Genomic DNA, 16,571 nt, shown 5'->3' on the forward strand with positions numbered 1-16,571 from the left:
AGGAATTGTGGAAGAGACTGTGGACCTGTCGTCTTCTGACAGATTACTGATGATGATGATGATGATGATGATATTCTCGCGATAGTTAATGTTAAATAATGGTCTAATTGGAAGTGACGTCAATAGATAGGTATAAAAGTTTCGGAGCAACCAGCTGCCTCCATATTGATAGTGAAAGAAGTGAATATATATGAGGCCTGTTCCTCCGAATCGCCATTAAGTATCTTCCAGATTACACGGCATATCTCCCTGCAAGATAATAATTTTAATTAATTTAAATATAAATGAAGGAAATGAGGCACGGGGTAGGGTAGTTGGTTGAGGCACTATGCTACAAGCCGGAAGGTCGCAGGATCGAATCTCGATGAGATCACTGGATTTTTTCAATTGACCTAACCCTTCAAGCCGCACTATGGCCCTGTGTTCGACTCAGCCACTAACAGAAATGAGTACCAGGAATATTCTTGGAGGTGAAGGGCGGTGCCTAAGGCTGACAACCTTACTGCCTTCTTTGAGCCGACTGTCTAGATAATGTGGCACCCTCAACGTCTCACAGGCATATGGGCTTCCACGGCCTGTTACAGGGATAGCTTTACTTATTTTTACTTATTTTACTTTTTATAAATGAAGGAACTAGATCATGGTTTCCTTTAATATTCATTTCATTTGCTGCGTTACGGAAATGAGAATGACCATGGAAAAGTCTATAAAATATACTCGTAGGTCCCCGAGCAGAGAAGCAACCCCACGACCTCCGAACATGAAGAAGTCCCTAAGCTGCAACGTCCCTTAAGAAAGACAACGCGTTAGTCGCAGGTAGCTTTCCTGCAAAATATACAAAAGTGTGACATGTGAGTGCTCACACTCTCAGACCATCGATACCCTACTCAGCTAAAATCGGTGCGAACACGCCTGGTGATATGGACGAGTAAACACGGACGAAGTCAGATGTTGCTAGACAAACAGCAGTGGGATTAAATGTAGAAGGTAAACCCAGAAGAATAAGATGATGATGGTGATTATTATTATTATTATTATTATTATTACAGCCGTTTTGTTGGGCCTTGGCCGCTTCTTCAGTTTTTTGAGCCTACACACAGTCGGTACGTCTCCTTGGACGGTGATCAACCCGTCGCAAGGGCTCTCCCTACACACAGAATAAACACACACAATACAGACACGATCCCAGTGTTCGAGCGGCCGAAGACAGTTCATGCCTTAGGGCACGCGGCCACTGTGATCGGCAAACCCAGGAGATAAAGAATAATAAACTAAAACATAAAATCTCAATTATGGATAAATTAATGAAAGGCAGAATAAGAAGGTTTTGTAGAAAGGACTGTGTTGAAATCCGAAATACTCTTCTTAACTAAGTAAGTAAAGTAAAGCTATCCCTGTAACAGGCCGTGAAGGCCCATAGGGGTGTGAGACGTTGAGGCTTCCACATTATCTAGACAATCGGCTCACAGATGTCGGTAAGGTTGTCAGCCTTACACGCCGGCCGAGCTTTACTCCCCAGGAAAATTATTTAATTAATTCCTGGTACACATTTCTGTTAGAGGCTGAGTCGACCCCAGGGCCATAGTGCTGCTGGAAGGATTAGGTCAATTGAAAAAAATCCAATGACCTCATCGGAACTTGAACCCGCGACCTTCCGGCTTGTAGCATAGCCCCTCGCCTCTTCTCAACTAGAAAACAACTTCTTGATGTAAAGTCTGAGGAAAACTTGTAGCGAAAGGTACCAGATATAAGGAAAGCATGGGAAGCAACTGAGGAGTACCGGGGTGGAGAGGCTCGGTGCCTACACGCAAACGCGGGGACGCCTGACGGCGAAGACAAAAGAAGGGGCCAGAAGAAGAAGAAGAAATGCGTAGACTTTGTACTGGAGGTGAAGTTCTCACAGCGGTGACTATGCAGTGTTCAGGGTTGTAACACCGTGCAATTTGGTAAAAGTCCACTGACGTTTCTGAGGAGCGTGTCACTTCCATCTTCAAGATTTAAGTTTAAGCCAAAGAGGAAACCAACAATAAGCAGGCGACACGCAGAGCAAACGTAATTGTTATGTGCTTCCTTCTTACCCACTAGCCTTTCACTTATTTGTTATGTATTCAGTGGCGCTACTGTTATTTGCTTGTGAACGTGGGCGCTTTCTTCTGTAGGTACCAAATGGCGATTTATTTCGCCCTCACAGAGACTCATATACCCTCATTTGTTTGTGCTGCAAGTCTGTGTGCAGCTGTGCAGGTATTTGCAAGAGCAGGGACTCATTTTAGTGAGCAGACCAAGAGTGTAACAACACTCACACTCAAAATGTATAGGCCGACAGATGCCTTTCACGAATAACCATGTTAATTCACTGAACATCATCTTCACATAAAAATGTTTCGCGCTTCAGCCATATTGTTATTACCCGTTCTATTAAAAATAATACCTCAATAAGACTTTAGGCTGCTCTGTTCTGGGATGTGACTCCGTGAAGTGTAGTAACAATTACTAACGAAAAAAATCTGCTGCCTCGTTCTTCAGGTTCTAAAGGCTGAATGTGGAGGCAATAATTTTCCCAGAAGCGTTGGTAATTATCTACCAGAATACATGGCGTCACATCCCAGAAGACGCAGCTTCGACGTTCATCATTGCGAGAACCTAAATTACAGTATAATAAGAGGTCTGTAATTTTTCTAGGTTTGTGAGACGTCAAAACTTCCACATTTTCTAAACAATCGGTTCACAGATGGCGGTAAGGTTATCAGCCTTATGCACCGGCGGCCATTTATCCCCAGGAAAATTTGTGGTACTCATTTCTATTGGAGGCTGGGTCGAACCCAGGGCCACAGAGACCCTGGAAGGATTGAGTAAATTGAAAAAAGTCCACCTAATCGGGACTCTAACCCGCGACCTTCCGGCTTGTAGCATAGCGCCTCAACCAACTACGTTACACGCACACCAGTGAACAAAAGCCTTGAATGGAATATTGCCCATACCAAGGGGGGAACCCGACTGGGCCCTTGGCATCCTTTCGAAATTTAAATTCATAGGACAGAATTTTTGGAGCATGATGGGTTTTTACGAGTATCAGATGGAACTTTGCCTTATCTTGGACGAATAAATTACAGCACAAGGTGGCACTAGAAATGGCCCTGTTCACTTCAGTAACAGGAGCTGTCGAATGCCCAATACGTTGATGGGAGTTCGGAAGTTGGCAGATGAACGAAACATTTCCTTTTTTCTATATATTGCTAGTGGGATGGGACAAAGTCCCTTTTACTGCAGCCACTTCTGGCCTATTGTACCAGCCCCAGATGATAGGTGAGGTGATTGTGGAGCAATTGGTGGAATGAAGATTGGCAGGGGAAACCGAAGTACTCGGAGAAAACCTGCCCCAGCGCCACTTTGTCCACCACAAATCCTACTTGACCAGATCCGGGATCGAACCCGGGCTGCGGCGGTGGGAAGCCAGCGACTAACCGCTTGAGCTATGGCGCGGCCAAATATTTCCCTACTTTAACACTGGTGCCACCCAGTGAAGTCTGTAATAGATTATCAGATGCTCCAGCTACTGATAGTACGACCTAGCCTACAATATTTCAGAATTTTCTTCTTTTTTTCCACCAGCGTTACGGACCGCAGAGCCTTTAAGTGAACCTCAAATATTTATCAAGTTTGTGACATTCTCACATATCTTCAGATTTCCATGAAGAAAGTTTTGTAATACGAAATGTGAAGAGATAAAAAAATCATAGAATTCACCACGAGTAACGGGAAATATCTCATTAACGGAGAAGTATAGTTGTTCCAGGACATGACAATTACGGGACACCTATTTAAAACGCAGATAATATATGAAAATTATGTATATATGAAGTGATACAAAAATGACAACAGTAATAAAATCAGCTAAATTTATGCAACATAAATTTTTGGGAAATGATCCAGCCAACTTTCTTTATGTCTATTTCTTGGGTAGCGCTGATAGCCTGTTCTGCTTTCCTGATGTCCATTTGTGCTATTTTTCTTCGGGAGTGCCCAATGTTATGCCAACATTCTTGAGGTTACGAGATGCCCCATGCTTGGGGAAGGTTCCTAGTCGCGCTTCGCTAGTATCAGGTTCCACTGAAATCGCTGAACCGAAGTTTGCGGTCAAGTAAACAGTATTCCTACTTCACATCCGGGAGCGGCCGAGTTTAATTCTCTGCTTGGATACCGCTTATTGTGGTTGAGGACTTGCTTGGATTTCCTCGATCCCTGCGGGCAAAGGTCCAGACCTTTCCTGCACTTTCCGCATTCACAGTTCCCTTGTCCCAGCATCTGACGTCATTCATTGCGAGCTGTTGCTGTTTATATCCATGTAGGAATGAACCAAACCAAACAAATGTCAGTTCAGTTAATACTGGTAGATGATCTAGGAAGATACTATCTTCTGGTATGTGATGCCGTTTAATGTGGCACTTGTTTACCAAAAATTTCGGAGGAATGCACCGCCTCAGTCTTCAGGGTTGAAGAGTAAGCTGATCAATCACTGCTTGCTGTTTGCTCCATGCCGATTTCTTACTGGTTTATCCTTATACCCTGAAGATGGAGGCAGTACTTCGCTCCGAAAAGTCGGTAAGCTTCTGTGAGACTATAAAGCGTCAGAGCTCTTCACGGCCGATCAGTATATGTAAGAACTATGTGTATGTTTAGCACGCACAAAGTGCCCAGAACTGCACGCGTATGTACTAGAGAGGCTCTTGCGCTTGCTCTTCCTCTTGCCGAAGATCCACGAGTCTTAACGAACCGAGAGAGAAACTTTGTTGTGCAGTTGCCACATGAACAGGAATTTCGAAATGCGCCGCTTCACTCATTTTTTAGACCGTTTACGTTATAAATGTCGCTGACGTAACATGACACACATATGTGACGAAAATCGGCATGAAATTTGCAGTTATGAGAGAGAGAGGTGTGCCGTCACATCAGCTGTTCTTCTTTGTTTTGTTTTTTGGGTCTTATTAGCTTTTTTAAATCCACAACCTCAGACCCTGTTTCATTAACATCCATTTTAGTATTATACTCCTACAGCCGCCTCTATATTCCAAGTGATATTTTCATTCAGGTTTTACACTAAAATTATGAACATATTTCTTATTTTTCCCACGAGTGTATACGTGACCATGTCATCTCATTCACCTACACCTGATCACTCTAATAATATTTTGCGAAGAGTACCATCTGTGGAGCTCCTCATTATGATTTGTGATTCTCAGAGTCGTCGTTATGAGTTCTACTTTCTGGAACATAACTCCCTGTAGTCCGTTTAGAACTAACCCACCTTTCGCAGGAACACGGCGTCTCCATCATCAGAGTCGAAGAATAATCCAAGCAAGAAAAACCTGCTTGCTACCTGCTTTTATGCTGCTTTCTTTTTCGGATTACTCCACTACCCTGAAGATGCAGACAACATGTTCCTTCGTAACGTCGGTTAATTCTCAGCGGACTAAACGATGTCAAATCCCAGAATACATGACTTTTCTCCTATTACTTGCCCCTTCTTAGATCCCGGGTCTGGTCAAGTGGGATTTGTGGTGGACAAAGTGGCGCTGGGGCAGGGTTTCTCCGAGTACTTCGGTTTCCCCTGCCAATCTTCATTCCACCAGTTGCTCCACAATCATCCTCACCTATCATCTGGGGCTGGTACATTAGGCCAGAAGTGGCCGCAGTACAAGGGACTTAGTCCCACCCCACTAGCAATAAAAAAATTTTCAAGATATTAGACAGGGGCGGGAAGCATGGCAGCGAGTAGTTATTTCAACTTTATGAATGCAATTTTTATTCTGAGATATTTAACTTGCGGTCCTCGGACTGCGAACTACATGCAAACAGAAATGTTGAGAATGTGTTGCAAGCTTATGGCCTCAGAAAACAGTCATCATAACGGAAAGTTGGAGCTTACCTTCGTTAGAGTAGAGCAGTAGAAAACAGCTGAAAGTGACGATCACTGATCTTGCTGTTGTCATGATGCGGTCTCCACGGGAACCGGTCCTCATCCTCGCGCGTGACTCTGTCTTGCTTCGACTGCAAACTAAATAGGTAATATTACAATCCTGAAGTAAAATCCTGTTCCTTTACCATCTTAACCTAAAATATCAGTGGGACATATCGACCAGAAGGCGCGGTGAGTCGTTTTCGTTCAGGGTAGTTACCCAGTGCTCACTCTCCTGGATCATTAACGACATGGTTGTTAACTGACATTTGATAGGAAGTTATTTGAACTGCTCTAGACAACGGCCGGAGATTATTGTCTTATGATTATTAGCTAATTACATAATATACAAGGTAATTTGAGGTATCCAGAACCTGGGGTCGACTCAGCCTCTAACAGAAATTAATACTAGGGATCTTCCTGGGGTAAAGGGCGGCCAGCGCGTAATGCTGAAACCCTACCGCCATCTGTTAGTCGATTGTCTAGAAAATGTGGGAGCCTCGGCGTCTCACAACCCTATGGACCTTCACGGACTTTAAAGGTATCGCTTTTTTTTTTTTTCTTCTTCTTGTAAGAGAAACACGCAGGAGTAACTTGGAACTTTGGTACCATCTCAGAGTCAGGAGCCTAGATGACGTAGTCGGTATGGCGACTGGCTAATGGCTGTACGACCAAGAGTTCCAGTTCGAGTCCTTGTAGTCCAGACCGGCTGTGGAGCCTACCCAGCCCCCTATTCAATTGGTATAGGGGGCTCTTTCCCTGGGAGTAAAGCGGCCGGGGCGTGAAGCTGACCACTCACCTCCAATTAGTGCCGAGGTCAAGAAAATGTGGATCTATACATCCACTCCTCCAAACGTCTTCATGGCATAATGCTTGATTAGTTAAGCACAGGGACAACTTCGGTTTTTTTATGATCTCAAAATTTGCTTGAAGACAGAGGAAATACCAAGACCTGTGTGAAGGTAGCAATAGCAGGACCTTCAAGATGCATACTGAATTCTGTTCCGGTAAGAAAAGAACATAGAAGAGTAATGCAATCTCCTTAACAAGCTTCCTTTGGAACATAATATCAGCAATGTAATCAGTTGGTAATAACCTCTGATTCCCACGGCTGTACTAACACACAAAGATATTGCGACGTTTGCTCGGTACTTTGGCAATATGTATGCGAGCCGCCGCAGTGTGTAATGAATGTAGTAGGGCGAAAAAGTTTTCCTTTAATTCAAATGTTATATCTTTTATGAAATTTAGCTACTAAGCCCATACATTATGATGCTGATGAAGAAAGCAAAGTCACCCATTGCGCCTTCTATTGTGCAATGAGACAGTAATGAAAAATTTGTTTACATGTTTGCTTATCCCATATAGCTTCTTTTCATTTATATGCGTGCGGAAGAAAAAGAAATGCTTGTAATATTTTTTTACTTATTTGATATTTACAATCGAACGAGCAATGGCATTTTAGTGATAAAATAGCCTAATGCTTCAGACGTATGTGGAAGAAGAGGATACAGAATAATTCCAAGACAAGGTCTGTTTGCTTGACATATCCACCGAGGAATGGACAAAAGTCAGGAAAAATCTCTGTTACTTTATGAATGTCCGATATTGCCGTCAAAATTACAACGGGGACATCAGCATGCGAGTTCAAGCCACTGCACCACGTCCTCGACTTATGGAATTATACGTTACTAACATCGTGTTGGATGTACTGATAGTCTTAAGGTCGGAAAAATTCAGGGAACAAGTTCTCCGGGAGGGACTTTAAGCCGTGGGTCCCGTGTCGTAGCTTTACGGCACGTAAAAGAACTTCATATCTCCAAAGGAGGTCACTGAGCCAAATTAACGGACGTTTCCCGCCCAATAGCAGTCTCTAATACCTCTGGTAGATGGGGAAAGCATTATAGATACCTCTCAGCTAGTAGAGCCGGTCTCGCTGGCTGGGCGGGACTGATGGTAAGCACCAGTACCGGTAGGATATAGAGACTGGTAGAAATCATAGAGGGAAGCACAATGGACCAATATAGGTCTCAGTGCATGGGGAAACCCACCCTCTGCAATAACTAACTAACTAACTACTGATAGTCACTCAGCTAGTCAAGAAATCCTTTGTCCTTTATCAGTCAATCAATCAGTCAATTCATTCTACTCCATTTTGGAGCATAGAGCTTCCACGACGCATCATCAAAGGACTCTGTTTCCAGCCAGGCTCTTGACCTCTCTCCAGATCTTTCCTGCTTTTCGGACCTCTTCTTCAGCAGTTCTCCGCCAGGTTGTTGTTGCTCTGCCCCTCCTTTGCTGTCCCCGGGGATTCCAGTCCAGGGCTTGCCTCTCTATTGCACTATGGTCTTTACGTAGCGTGTCCTATCCATTTCATTTCCTTTTGTTGTTGTGGCTACTGGTTCTTCCTTTGCTAGTTTCCATAGGTTTTGTGTAATATTTCTTACCGTGTTCACAAAGTCTCACCAACCATCCCTGTTCTGTGGCAAACTGAATCCTGTCCTATCCACACATTCCATTCCTTTACAATTATTTGAATATTCTCCTTCATCTGGGGTAGGTTGTCCAACTGGCATTTTCCCTTCAGCTGTTCTGAACTGATAGGTTGCCAGAAACCATTCTTCGAAATTAAATACCAGTGATAAAGTTTTTTTAAGCAGACTTTCGATAGTTATTAAATTCTTTAACGGACGTTGCTTCGAAGAAAATTACGAACATAACCGTGGCGCTAGTAGCTTAAACATACCAAATCCAGGATATAATAAACATTATTTGTAAACACCTGCAAGTGATGGCAGTTTCGAGAGATAATTTTATACCTCCACCGTGTCTAATGGGTACACAGTCCTATTAATGGGATGAAGTAAAAACTGGATTTTACTTCATAATGTACCACTTCTGACTTGTCTTGATGACGAAACATGCTGAATCCACATCGGTTATGTGACCATTCGTCAAGTATCGCTACATCTGGTTTTGCGTTCATTTTAATCAGTTTAATACAGGTTCATGTTGGTGGGGCACTTGTGTCTCATGAAACACTTATAATGGATTTAGATACATCTGAGGACTATTTGGATGAATCGATGATGAGTCAAATATAGGAGACGTCCTACCATGGAAGAAGTCTATCGAAAGAACGTGTCTAATATTCGAAACGTAACTACAATTTCTTAAAGCAGACTACTGAAAGTCGACGTTATTGCACTCAACAGAAAATACTGAGCCAATAAAGAGGCACTAATCCAATCACAATATCTGATGGGCTCTATAAACTCTACAAGTATAGACCTAATCAAAGTAAGCGTGAGGACACTTTCAAGAAGAAAACTCTTAATCTACTATGGCCGGAATGAAGATCGAAAGGTGACGGTACACAGATCTCTGTTAATGAGTTTAACGAGGTTAAAGCAGGAAGAAAGTTGAACATACCACAGAAGAGAAAAGACCGAATGGTCTTGCAAGTCGTGAGACAAAGGAGGGTGCTAATCCTGTGGAGAAATTTTAACTAATGTAAAAGCTTAAAGTTCCGAGGAGGAGAAGAGGCGACGTGGAAGAAACGTGTTCTACCAGTGCTGAATATATGCAAGTGTGGCCTCGTTCTGTGAACGGCTTGTGGCAGAGAAGGCATGATACCGCAGCTACCCTCTGCACTTCGAAGGAGCAATTATTAGCTACAAGTTTTGTTGTTTGATTTATAATAGAATACAAGACAAATTACGATAATGCTGTGTGATTAACTCCCTCAGTTTTATTCTCAGATTTTCGGTATACACAATGAGACTCATTGCTGCTGCTGGCTAGGAGCTACAAGGAAACTGCAGCTGTCGAAAGGACGATATGCAAGCAGTGAGTGGAGGCTCTCTTTCAGAATTCCGATTTTCCACCAGACACATTAACAGTAAACTTGGACTTAAATCAGAACCAATCTTTGCCTGGAAGTCAGATTAGTCACGGGTGTTGTGGCTGTTAAGCCTGATACTGTATATTTTTTTCTTGGCACTACAGCCGCAGTGGGCCTAAGCCTACCTCCATGAATTTCTCCGTTCACTTCGGTTTTTCTAGATCTTACACATTCGCTAGGACTCCTTGGGCGGGTGATCAGCTCGTCACAAGGCCTCTACCTATAGACAAACACAGAAAAACGCACACACACAAACTAAACATCCATGCCCTGAGTGGGATTCGAACCCACGATCCCGGTTTCCAAGCGAGCGAAGACGAGACCGTCTATTAGGGATAATTAATTGCAAAGAAGTTAAGAACACTTTTCCCAGACGCCAATCACTTACATAGGTGGTTGCAAAATGAAAGTGGAAGATGTCTGAGTGAGACTAGTCTTTAATCTAAATTTCAAGACCACTTCATGTGAGCACTGGTGTTGTCTCTGCCTGCTGTGTTTCGCAGAATAAAAACTACTGTGCGCTGTTCACGTTCCGTGTCATTGCGTCACAAGATGGCTTAAGAATGAGTGGCTGTTTCCTGTATGCGGCCACTCATACAAGCCTTGGCACAGACCTTTTGACATCCTAGAAAACAGAATAATGAAACTGGGTAATATTTTATTTCCAAAGGAGTATGAATGCCTTTGGTAGTACTAATACTTTCCATTCAGTAAATTCTGCCCTCTACATTGTTGGTAAGAATTATACAAAAAGGCATTCAAGACCAGTCTCAAGAATGGTTCTTTTTTATGCTCTAGATATTTCTTTTTAATATACATCATTATCATTACCTAGGAACAGCATATAAGAGACTTAAATACAATTAGTAATATATCTATAATTTTAAAACATATTTGTATCCACATATAGAGACCTGCTCGAAATTTAGAGTTTAAATTAAACATTAAAATGTCGCACATTCGCAATCGAAATAACCAGTAAAATTTCGGAATCTGTGACATGATGATGATGACCATGATAATTTGCTATTCCTAGTTATTTTATTGCGAAGATTTGAGACGTCCAGTGCTCCTCCCTTCTGGTAGCACGGGCAACTTTGAAAACTAAACAACGCGTTGTTAAAAATTAATCGAATGCATTTTCGGAAAACGAGCACGTGTCAACCCAGTGGCATAACGTTCTTACCGAATTCCTGTAAAAACTAAGAAATTGGTTCGAACGTTGAAAGGCGGAACAAGGACGCAACCTCTTTTTATTTCCACAGAATAACAGTGACAACCTTATACGTCCAAATTAAGCGTAATTTGTTGTCCGCGGTCGGCTGCAGAGAAGTCTTGACACGGACTTAGTCAGGTGCGTCAGGACAGAAATTACTGTTAAACGCATGACGAATTTCTCCTTTGCCATTATCATAGCGTTCCTCACAATTATTGTGAATGCTCTGTAAATTTCGTCCTTCCTGAATTCAAGCTTTTACTTAGCATTGACAGTTACCAGTGTGTGGCAGCCGATGTGTTACTTTCAAATAACGGATTCATGTAGTGCATACAGTTTGTTGATGAAATGCTGATGGTTATATCGCGTGATAGAGTGGATTGATGTTCTGATTTATTGGACTCTTTGATACAGCGCGCCACTACACTTAGCAGAAACACATTCACACTAATGTCCACAGTCACGCCTTCACTAGCCGTTCCTCGGTACCGGTTTCCAACAGCGGACGTTCCCCATCCTCTTGGTTCCTGAACTATCCCTGGCCTGAGCTACCAGTTTCTCAGAGCATCAGCTCACAACGACTGAACTTCAGCAATTCTCTGATTGACTCACTAACTGACCAACTCAGTCACTCACAAACGAAGTCAACTGAACTGACACCCACTAACTGTCCTGCTTGTAACATTTCGGCACGGTCCTCACAGAAAACACCACTGCTCTGTTGCAGTATACAAGCCGTTGCCTAGTAACGGCTGTTTAGTAGTTTGTTTCGCGGTCGTTGCCTAACAACAGTTCTACATGCCACAATTTGTCAGTCGTGAGTCCGGAGCCGTTACTGGCAGTCGATGTTTGGCCGTGAGCACATAGGCACGTTGTTAGGAACCACCCCAAAGCAACGATTAGTGAAGACGTAGCAGATTGAGAATATTTAATGCGTGTAGTAGTTATTTGAAGAGTGCGTAGATTACTGAGTGCTTTATTTATCTGTGGTTACGGATCACAAACATTCAGTGAATTCAATATTCAATCCAAACTCTGTGTCAACCATACGCGGCAATGTATATTGTGACCATTCGAAGACGTTCCTACTGGTGTTAGATACGATGGCTAGGTCAGCGGGAGTGGGAGAATCCCTTAGGAGTTACACGAGAATCCGGGCGGCAAGCGTCTCCGTGACTCCGGAAAACGAGATAGACCAGAAGTTGTTATAAACACTGTTTAATTCGTTATAGTTTCTCTGATATGTTTTAATATTGTGAAATCTTCTATAGTGTTCATCACTCTGAGTAGCGGCCTCCGTAGTCTAGGGGTAACGTTCCCACCTCACGACTCAAGGTACGCGGGTTCAAACCCGGCGGAGGTCGTGGAATTTTTAAGGGCGGAAAAATTCAGGGAATAAGTCCTCCGGGAGGGATTTACGGCACGTAAAAGATCCTCATGTCTCTAGGAGACCAAGTAGTTTCCAATGCCTTCGGTAGATGGGGAAGTATCAGGTACCACTGACAAAAGAGGGTCGACCTCGCTGGCAGAAAGGGGTTGATAGCGAGCACCAGTACTGGAATGGTATGGCGACAGTAGAAATTAAAGGGGGACCCACAATGGACCAATAACTGGTCTAAATGCATGGGGAAACCCACCCCCTTTAATAATGAATGAATGAATGAATGAATGAATCACTCTGACTAGTAACCATTTAATAATTCCAAATCTGTCTCCGGTAATTAATCACACTGAATACCATCCCTCTTCCGGTCTATAAAACCGAAATTAACGGCCGTGGGGATTATTTATTGTAGAAAAAATATTGTATATAATGTAGGTAATGTAATATGTTAGCGGTTACCCAGCTATTCTTAATATAGATCTTAACTTAAAACTGGGAGTATACTGTTAATAATCAGTATAATTACTTTTTTATTTTCTTACATACCTATTTTATATAAATATAGGAATGTTGTTTATGAAGTAACAGACGCCTTGCAGAAACCTTTTATCTTCTAGCCTTAAGAGCTCTATAACTGACTTTGGGTATCCTTTTTTGCCGTTCTCAGAAAAAATGTCCATCATTGTTGCCCGTTGGTCCTCGTTACGCTGACCACGCGACACTCTCTACTCGCTAAAGCTGGCACTAATTTCGCCGACAAGTGGGGGTCGCTCAGTCGGCATAGTTCGCTTGCAGACTAAAGCCACGCAGTTTTTTTTTTGTTTGAATACCATCTATCTTTCACTAGTACTCGTATATTTACGACCTTCCTGAACTCTTCAGCAAACATGTCCGACAGCTTTCCTTAATTTTTCTTCCTCACACTCTGCACGATACTCCTTTAACTACTGACGGCGCGTGTCCGGCTGCGTCCTTAACAGTGCAGTTACCGTCCCTGTTACAAAACAAGCCGTTTGGGAAAATAACGGATATTCATTGTCTAGCTCGTTAGCACGCTCTAACATTCAATCGCAATCCCTGATTTCTTCGAATCTGCGTTTCTTCCCAAGAGACTCTCCCGGTTACCTTTCCACACATTTTGTCAGTCTGCTAAAAAGAAGCTCCTCTTTTCAAAAATTACACATCTCGAACTTAATCGATAAATTATTTAAGGGCTACCAGAGTCTTTAATAATATTGTTTCGCATCTGAATTAAGAATTTGTACAATTTGTGGATAGATCGGCCATACTGCTTACAGTACTGTATATGCGACTGATATGATTCCCACAATAAACAGCTATTGCATCTCTAAGCAGCATTAACCGATATGTCTTCGTAACAGAGGCCCAGAATGTTTTGTGTGAGGCAGGCGTTTCATTTTTAGCTAATACTTGTATTTAGATGAGATGGCACAGCCCGGGAATTTTCAGAGCCTAAGATTTTCCATCGTCGGTCGCGGCACCCGACCGGTCTAAGGCATGTACTGTCTTCACTCGCTCGGAAGCCGGGATCGTGGCTTCGAATCCCACACAAGGCATGGATGTTTGGTATGTGTATGCGTTTATTCTGTTTGTGTTGCCCTGTGTTTAGGTAGAGGCATTGCTGCGAGCGGATCACCCGTCCAAGGAGTTCTAATGTATGTAAAAGTGATCAATGAAACCGAGAAATCAGCCCTGTGCTCCAAAGTGGAAGCGAAAAGGAAGGAACAAAAAAAGATTTTCCGTCAGTTTACTCCCGTGTTACACTAAGCATCTCTGACTTCCCCATGGTTCAGTACCTCGTAGATTTTTTGTAGTTTATGCTTAAACGCTGTCAGTTTTCAGAACACACAGATATGACGATGGATCATAAATTGGAACGAATTTGGAAGGAAGATGTCGAGGCCCAATCGAGGTACTGAGAAACTCAGGGAAACTGCACAGAACCTCAGTGAGAATAGCTGATGTCGCGGCCGATGCTCGGACCAAGTACCTTACGAAATACGTACAGAGCTTTGCCGTTAAACTAGCTTTCTCAGTTCCCCTTCTTTTTCTTCTTCTCTTCGTGTTCGAAATTTTTCATGCATTTGTCTCTCCTTGTTTTAAAAGTTTCTTAATAATATGGCTGAAGTTTTATACCAATAACAACATAAGTAGCACATTCATTTGTAAGTTGCGTGTATCACGGACTGACAGTGACGTGTCGAAGGCAAAGCGGGGGCGTATGCTACCCTGATGCAGAGTTCAGCTGTTTTGCTACTGCCTGCGCATTTTAATATGTGTCAAGTGGCGATCAAGGAAGCCACCGGCATCTTCTTCCAGACTGAGGGGACAGTCACTTTACAAACTGTAGTTTGAGGAAGGAGTCAAGAAAAGGAAGGTAGAGTTCGTTTGGAAAGTTAATAAAAGCTTTTGCATTAGGTCAAAGACTATTTTTTCAACAATTTTTATTCTCGCTATTAATATTTGGTGTCCTTCCTTTTCATTTTTAATTTTGACCATTTTCCATAAATCCAGAGAGGGCAGAAACCTGACTCGACTACCTTGTCCCCTGCCGATGAGGGACACGTTCGTATGCATACAAATTTCCGTGGTCTTCTGAGGGCTCTGACTAGCAGTGATTTACTCATTTTTATCACTTATTTATTTATTTTTTTCCTTGGCACTACAGCCCCAGTGGGCCTAGGCCTACCTCCATGAACTCCGTTCACTTCGGTTTTTCTAGATCTTACACATACGGTAGGACTCCTTGGGCGAGTGATCAGTTCGTCGCAAGGCCTCTACCTGTACACAAACGCAGAAAAACGCACACAAACATCCATGCCCTGAGTGGTATTCGAACCCACGATCTCGTCTTCCGAGCGAGCGAAGACCGTGCATGCCTTAGACCGCTCGGCCACCGTGACCGGCCACTTATTTATTAGTTGCCTAATTATTCTTTAATCAATTATTTCAAGATACTGGGCGGAAAAGTATGATACGCAAGGAAATCAATTATACAGACACAACTGCTGCTGGATTGTCTTGAGGACATTTCAGATATATGTAAATATAATATTAAAATGAAGATTACAGAAATGGGATCGTAGATATTAACTATCTTTAGCTTGCTAAGAATGGGTCCAATGCCGGCAGGCTATGGGGAGCAAGATAGACAAGTGCCCACAGTGATTTAGAAAAGAACTAAGACAAATTATGGAAGTATACTGATACTAATGTCATTTATGTTTCAATATACCGATCCAGAACTCCAGGGCGATCTGTAAAATTATTCGTAAATGATTTGAACATAAGTATCATAAGCAAACATGTGACATCATCTGCTTTGAAACATCCCTTGCCCTCGCTGTTCCAAGATGATTGCAGCCCTATCCTGACCTCTTATTTCTTTAAGAATCATTTTAATATTTTTCTCCAATCTATGTGTCAGTCTCCCAAGTGTTCCTGCAATCCGCATCCTCCCTTATTTCATTACCTAAATAATATGTTTTGAAGACTGCAAATTAAGAATTTCCTGATTACGTAATATTTTCTATTCTAAATTTGTATTCCCTCATTCAGGTTTTTCAGACTCTCCTCAGCATCTAGTTCTGAAACAGAGGACCCCCAAACATGCAGTCATCACTTAACAGAGAGATAAAACTTCACACTCGTACAAAACTACTACGTTTTCATGTAAAAACGGTAAACAAATTGTGAACTGAATTACTGCAGAAATTCTCCTAATTTAATCCGTTCTTAATTTCTTCATAAATATGTACCTGATTCGTTACTGTTTTTTTTTTTCAAATTTCTGCTGTATTTTGAACGAAATTATTAAGTATATTAAGTTTATGACTGTGTTTTGCATTAAAGTAATGAGACATGAATAGGCTGTGCTAGCTAACGGGAACTCCTCCACCGCGTTTTAAGACTGTCAGCTTTCAATCTGCAGGGCTGTCACTTCCCTAACTGATGATACCGTTCGTCTTAGCCAGTCGCGCTTACGTCACGACTTCCATAAAGATCATCACTTTGTATTCCCCTTGCTGTTCTTCTCATTTACAGAGTATATGTGGCCAACATGAGTAGAGATCACATAACGATGACAATG

At 42.4% G+C, this 16,571-nt stretch overlaps 1 protein-coding gene across 3 annotated transcripts in view; it reads right to left on the reverse strand.

Moving 5' to 3' along the window:
* LOC111872182 (inactive pancreatic lipase-related protein 1) overlaps window positions 1-16,571 on the reverse strand; it is a 50,315-nt gene that overhangs the window by 31,006 nt on the left and 2,738 nt on the right. For 2 of the 3 annotated variants that reach the window (XM_023865809.2, XM_033754582.1), the window contains exon 2: window positions 5,927-6,055. In XM_023865809.2, the coding sequence (XP_023721577.1) occupies window positions 5,927-6,020 (94 nt within the window). In that variant the 5' untranslated portion in view covers window positions 6,021-6,055. The remainder of the gene's footprint in view (window positions 1-5,926; window positions 6,056-16,571) is intronic. The other variant, XM_033754581.1, reaches the window with a different exon arrangement.

The sequence above is a fragment of the Cryptotermes secundus genome, unplaced genomic scaffold (genome assembly GCF_002891405.2).
Source record: "Cryptotermes secundus unplaced genomic scaffold, Csec_1.0 scaffold593, whole genome shotgun sequence".
Classification (NCBI taxonomy): domain Eukaryota; kingdom Metazoa; phylum Arthropoda; class Insecta; order Blattodea; family Kalotermitidae; genus Cryptotermes; species Cryptotermes secundus.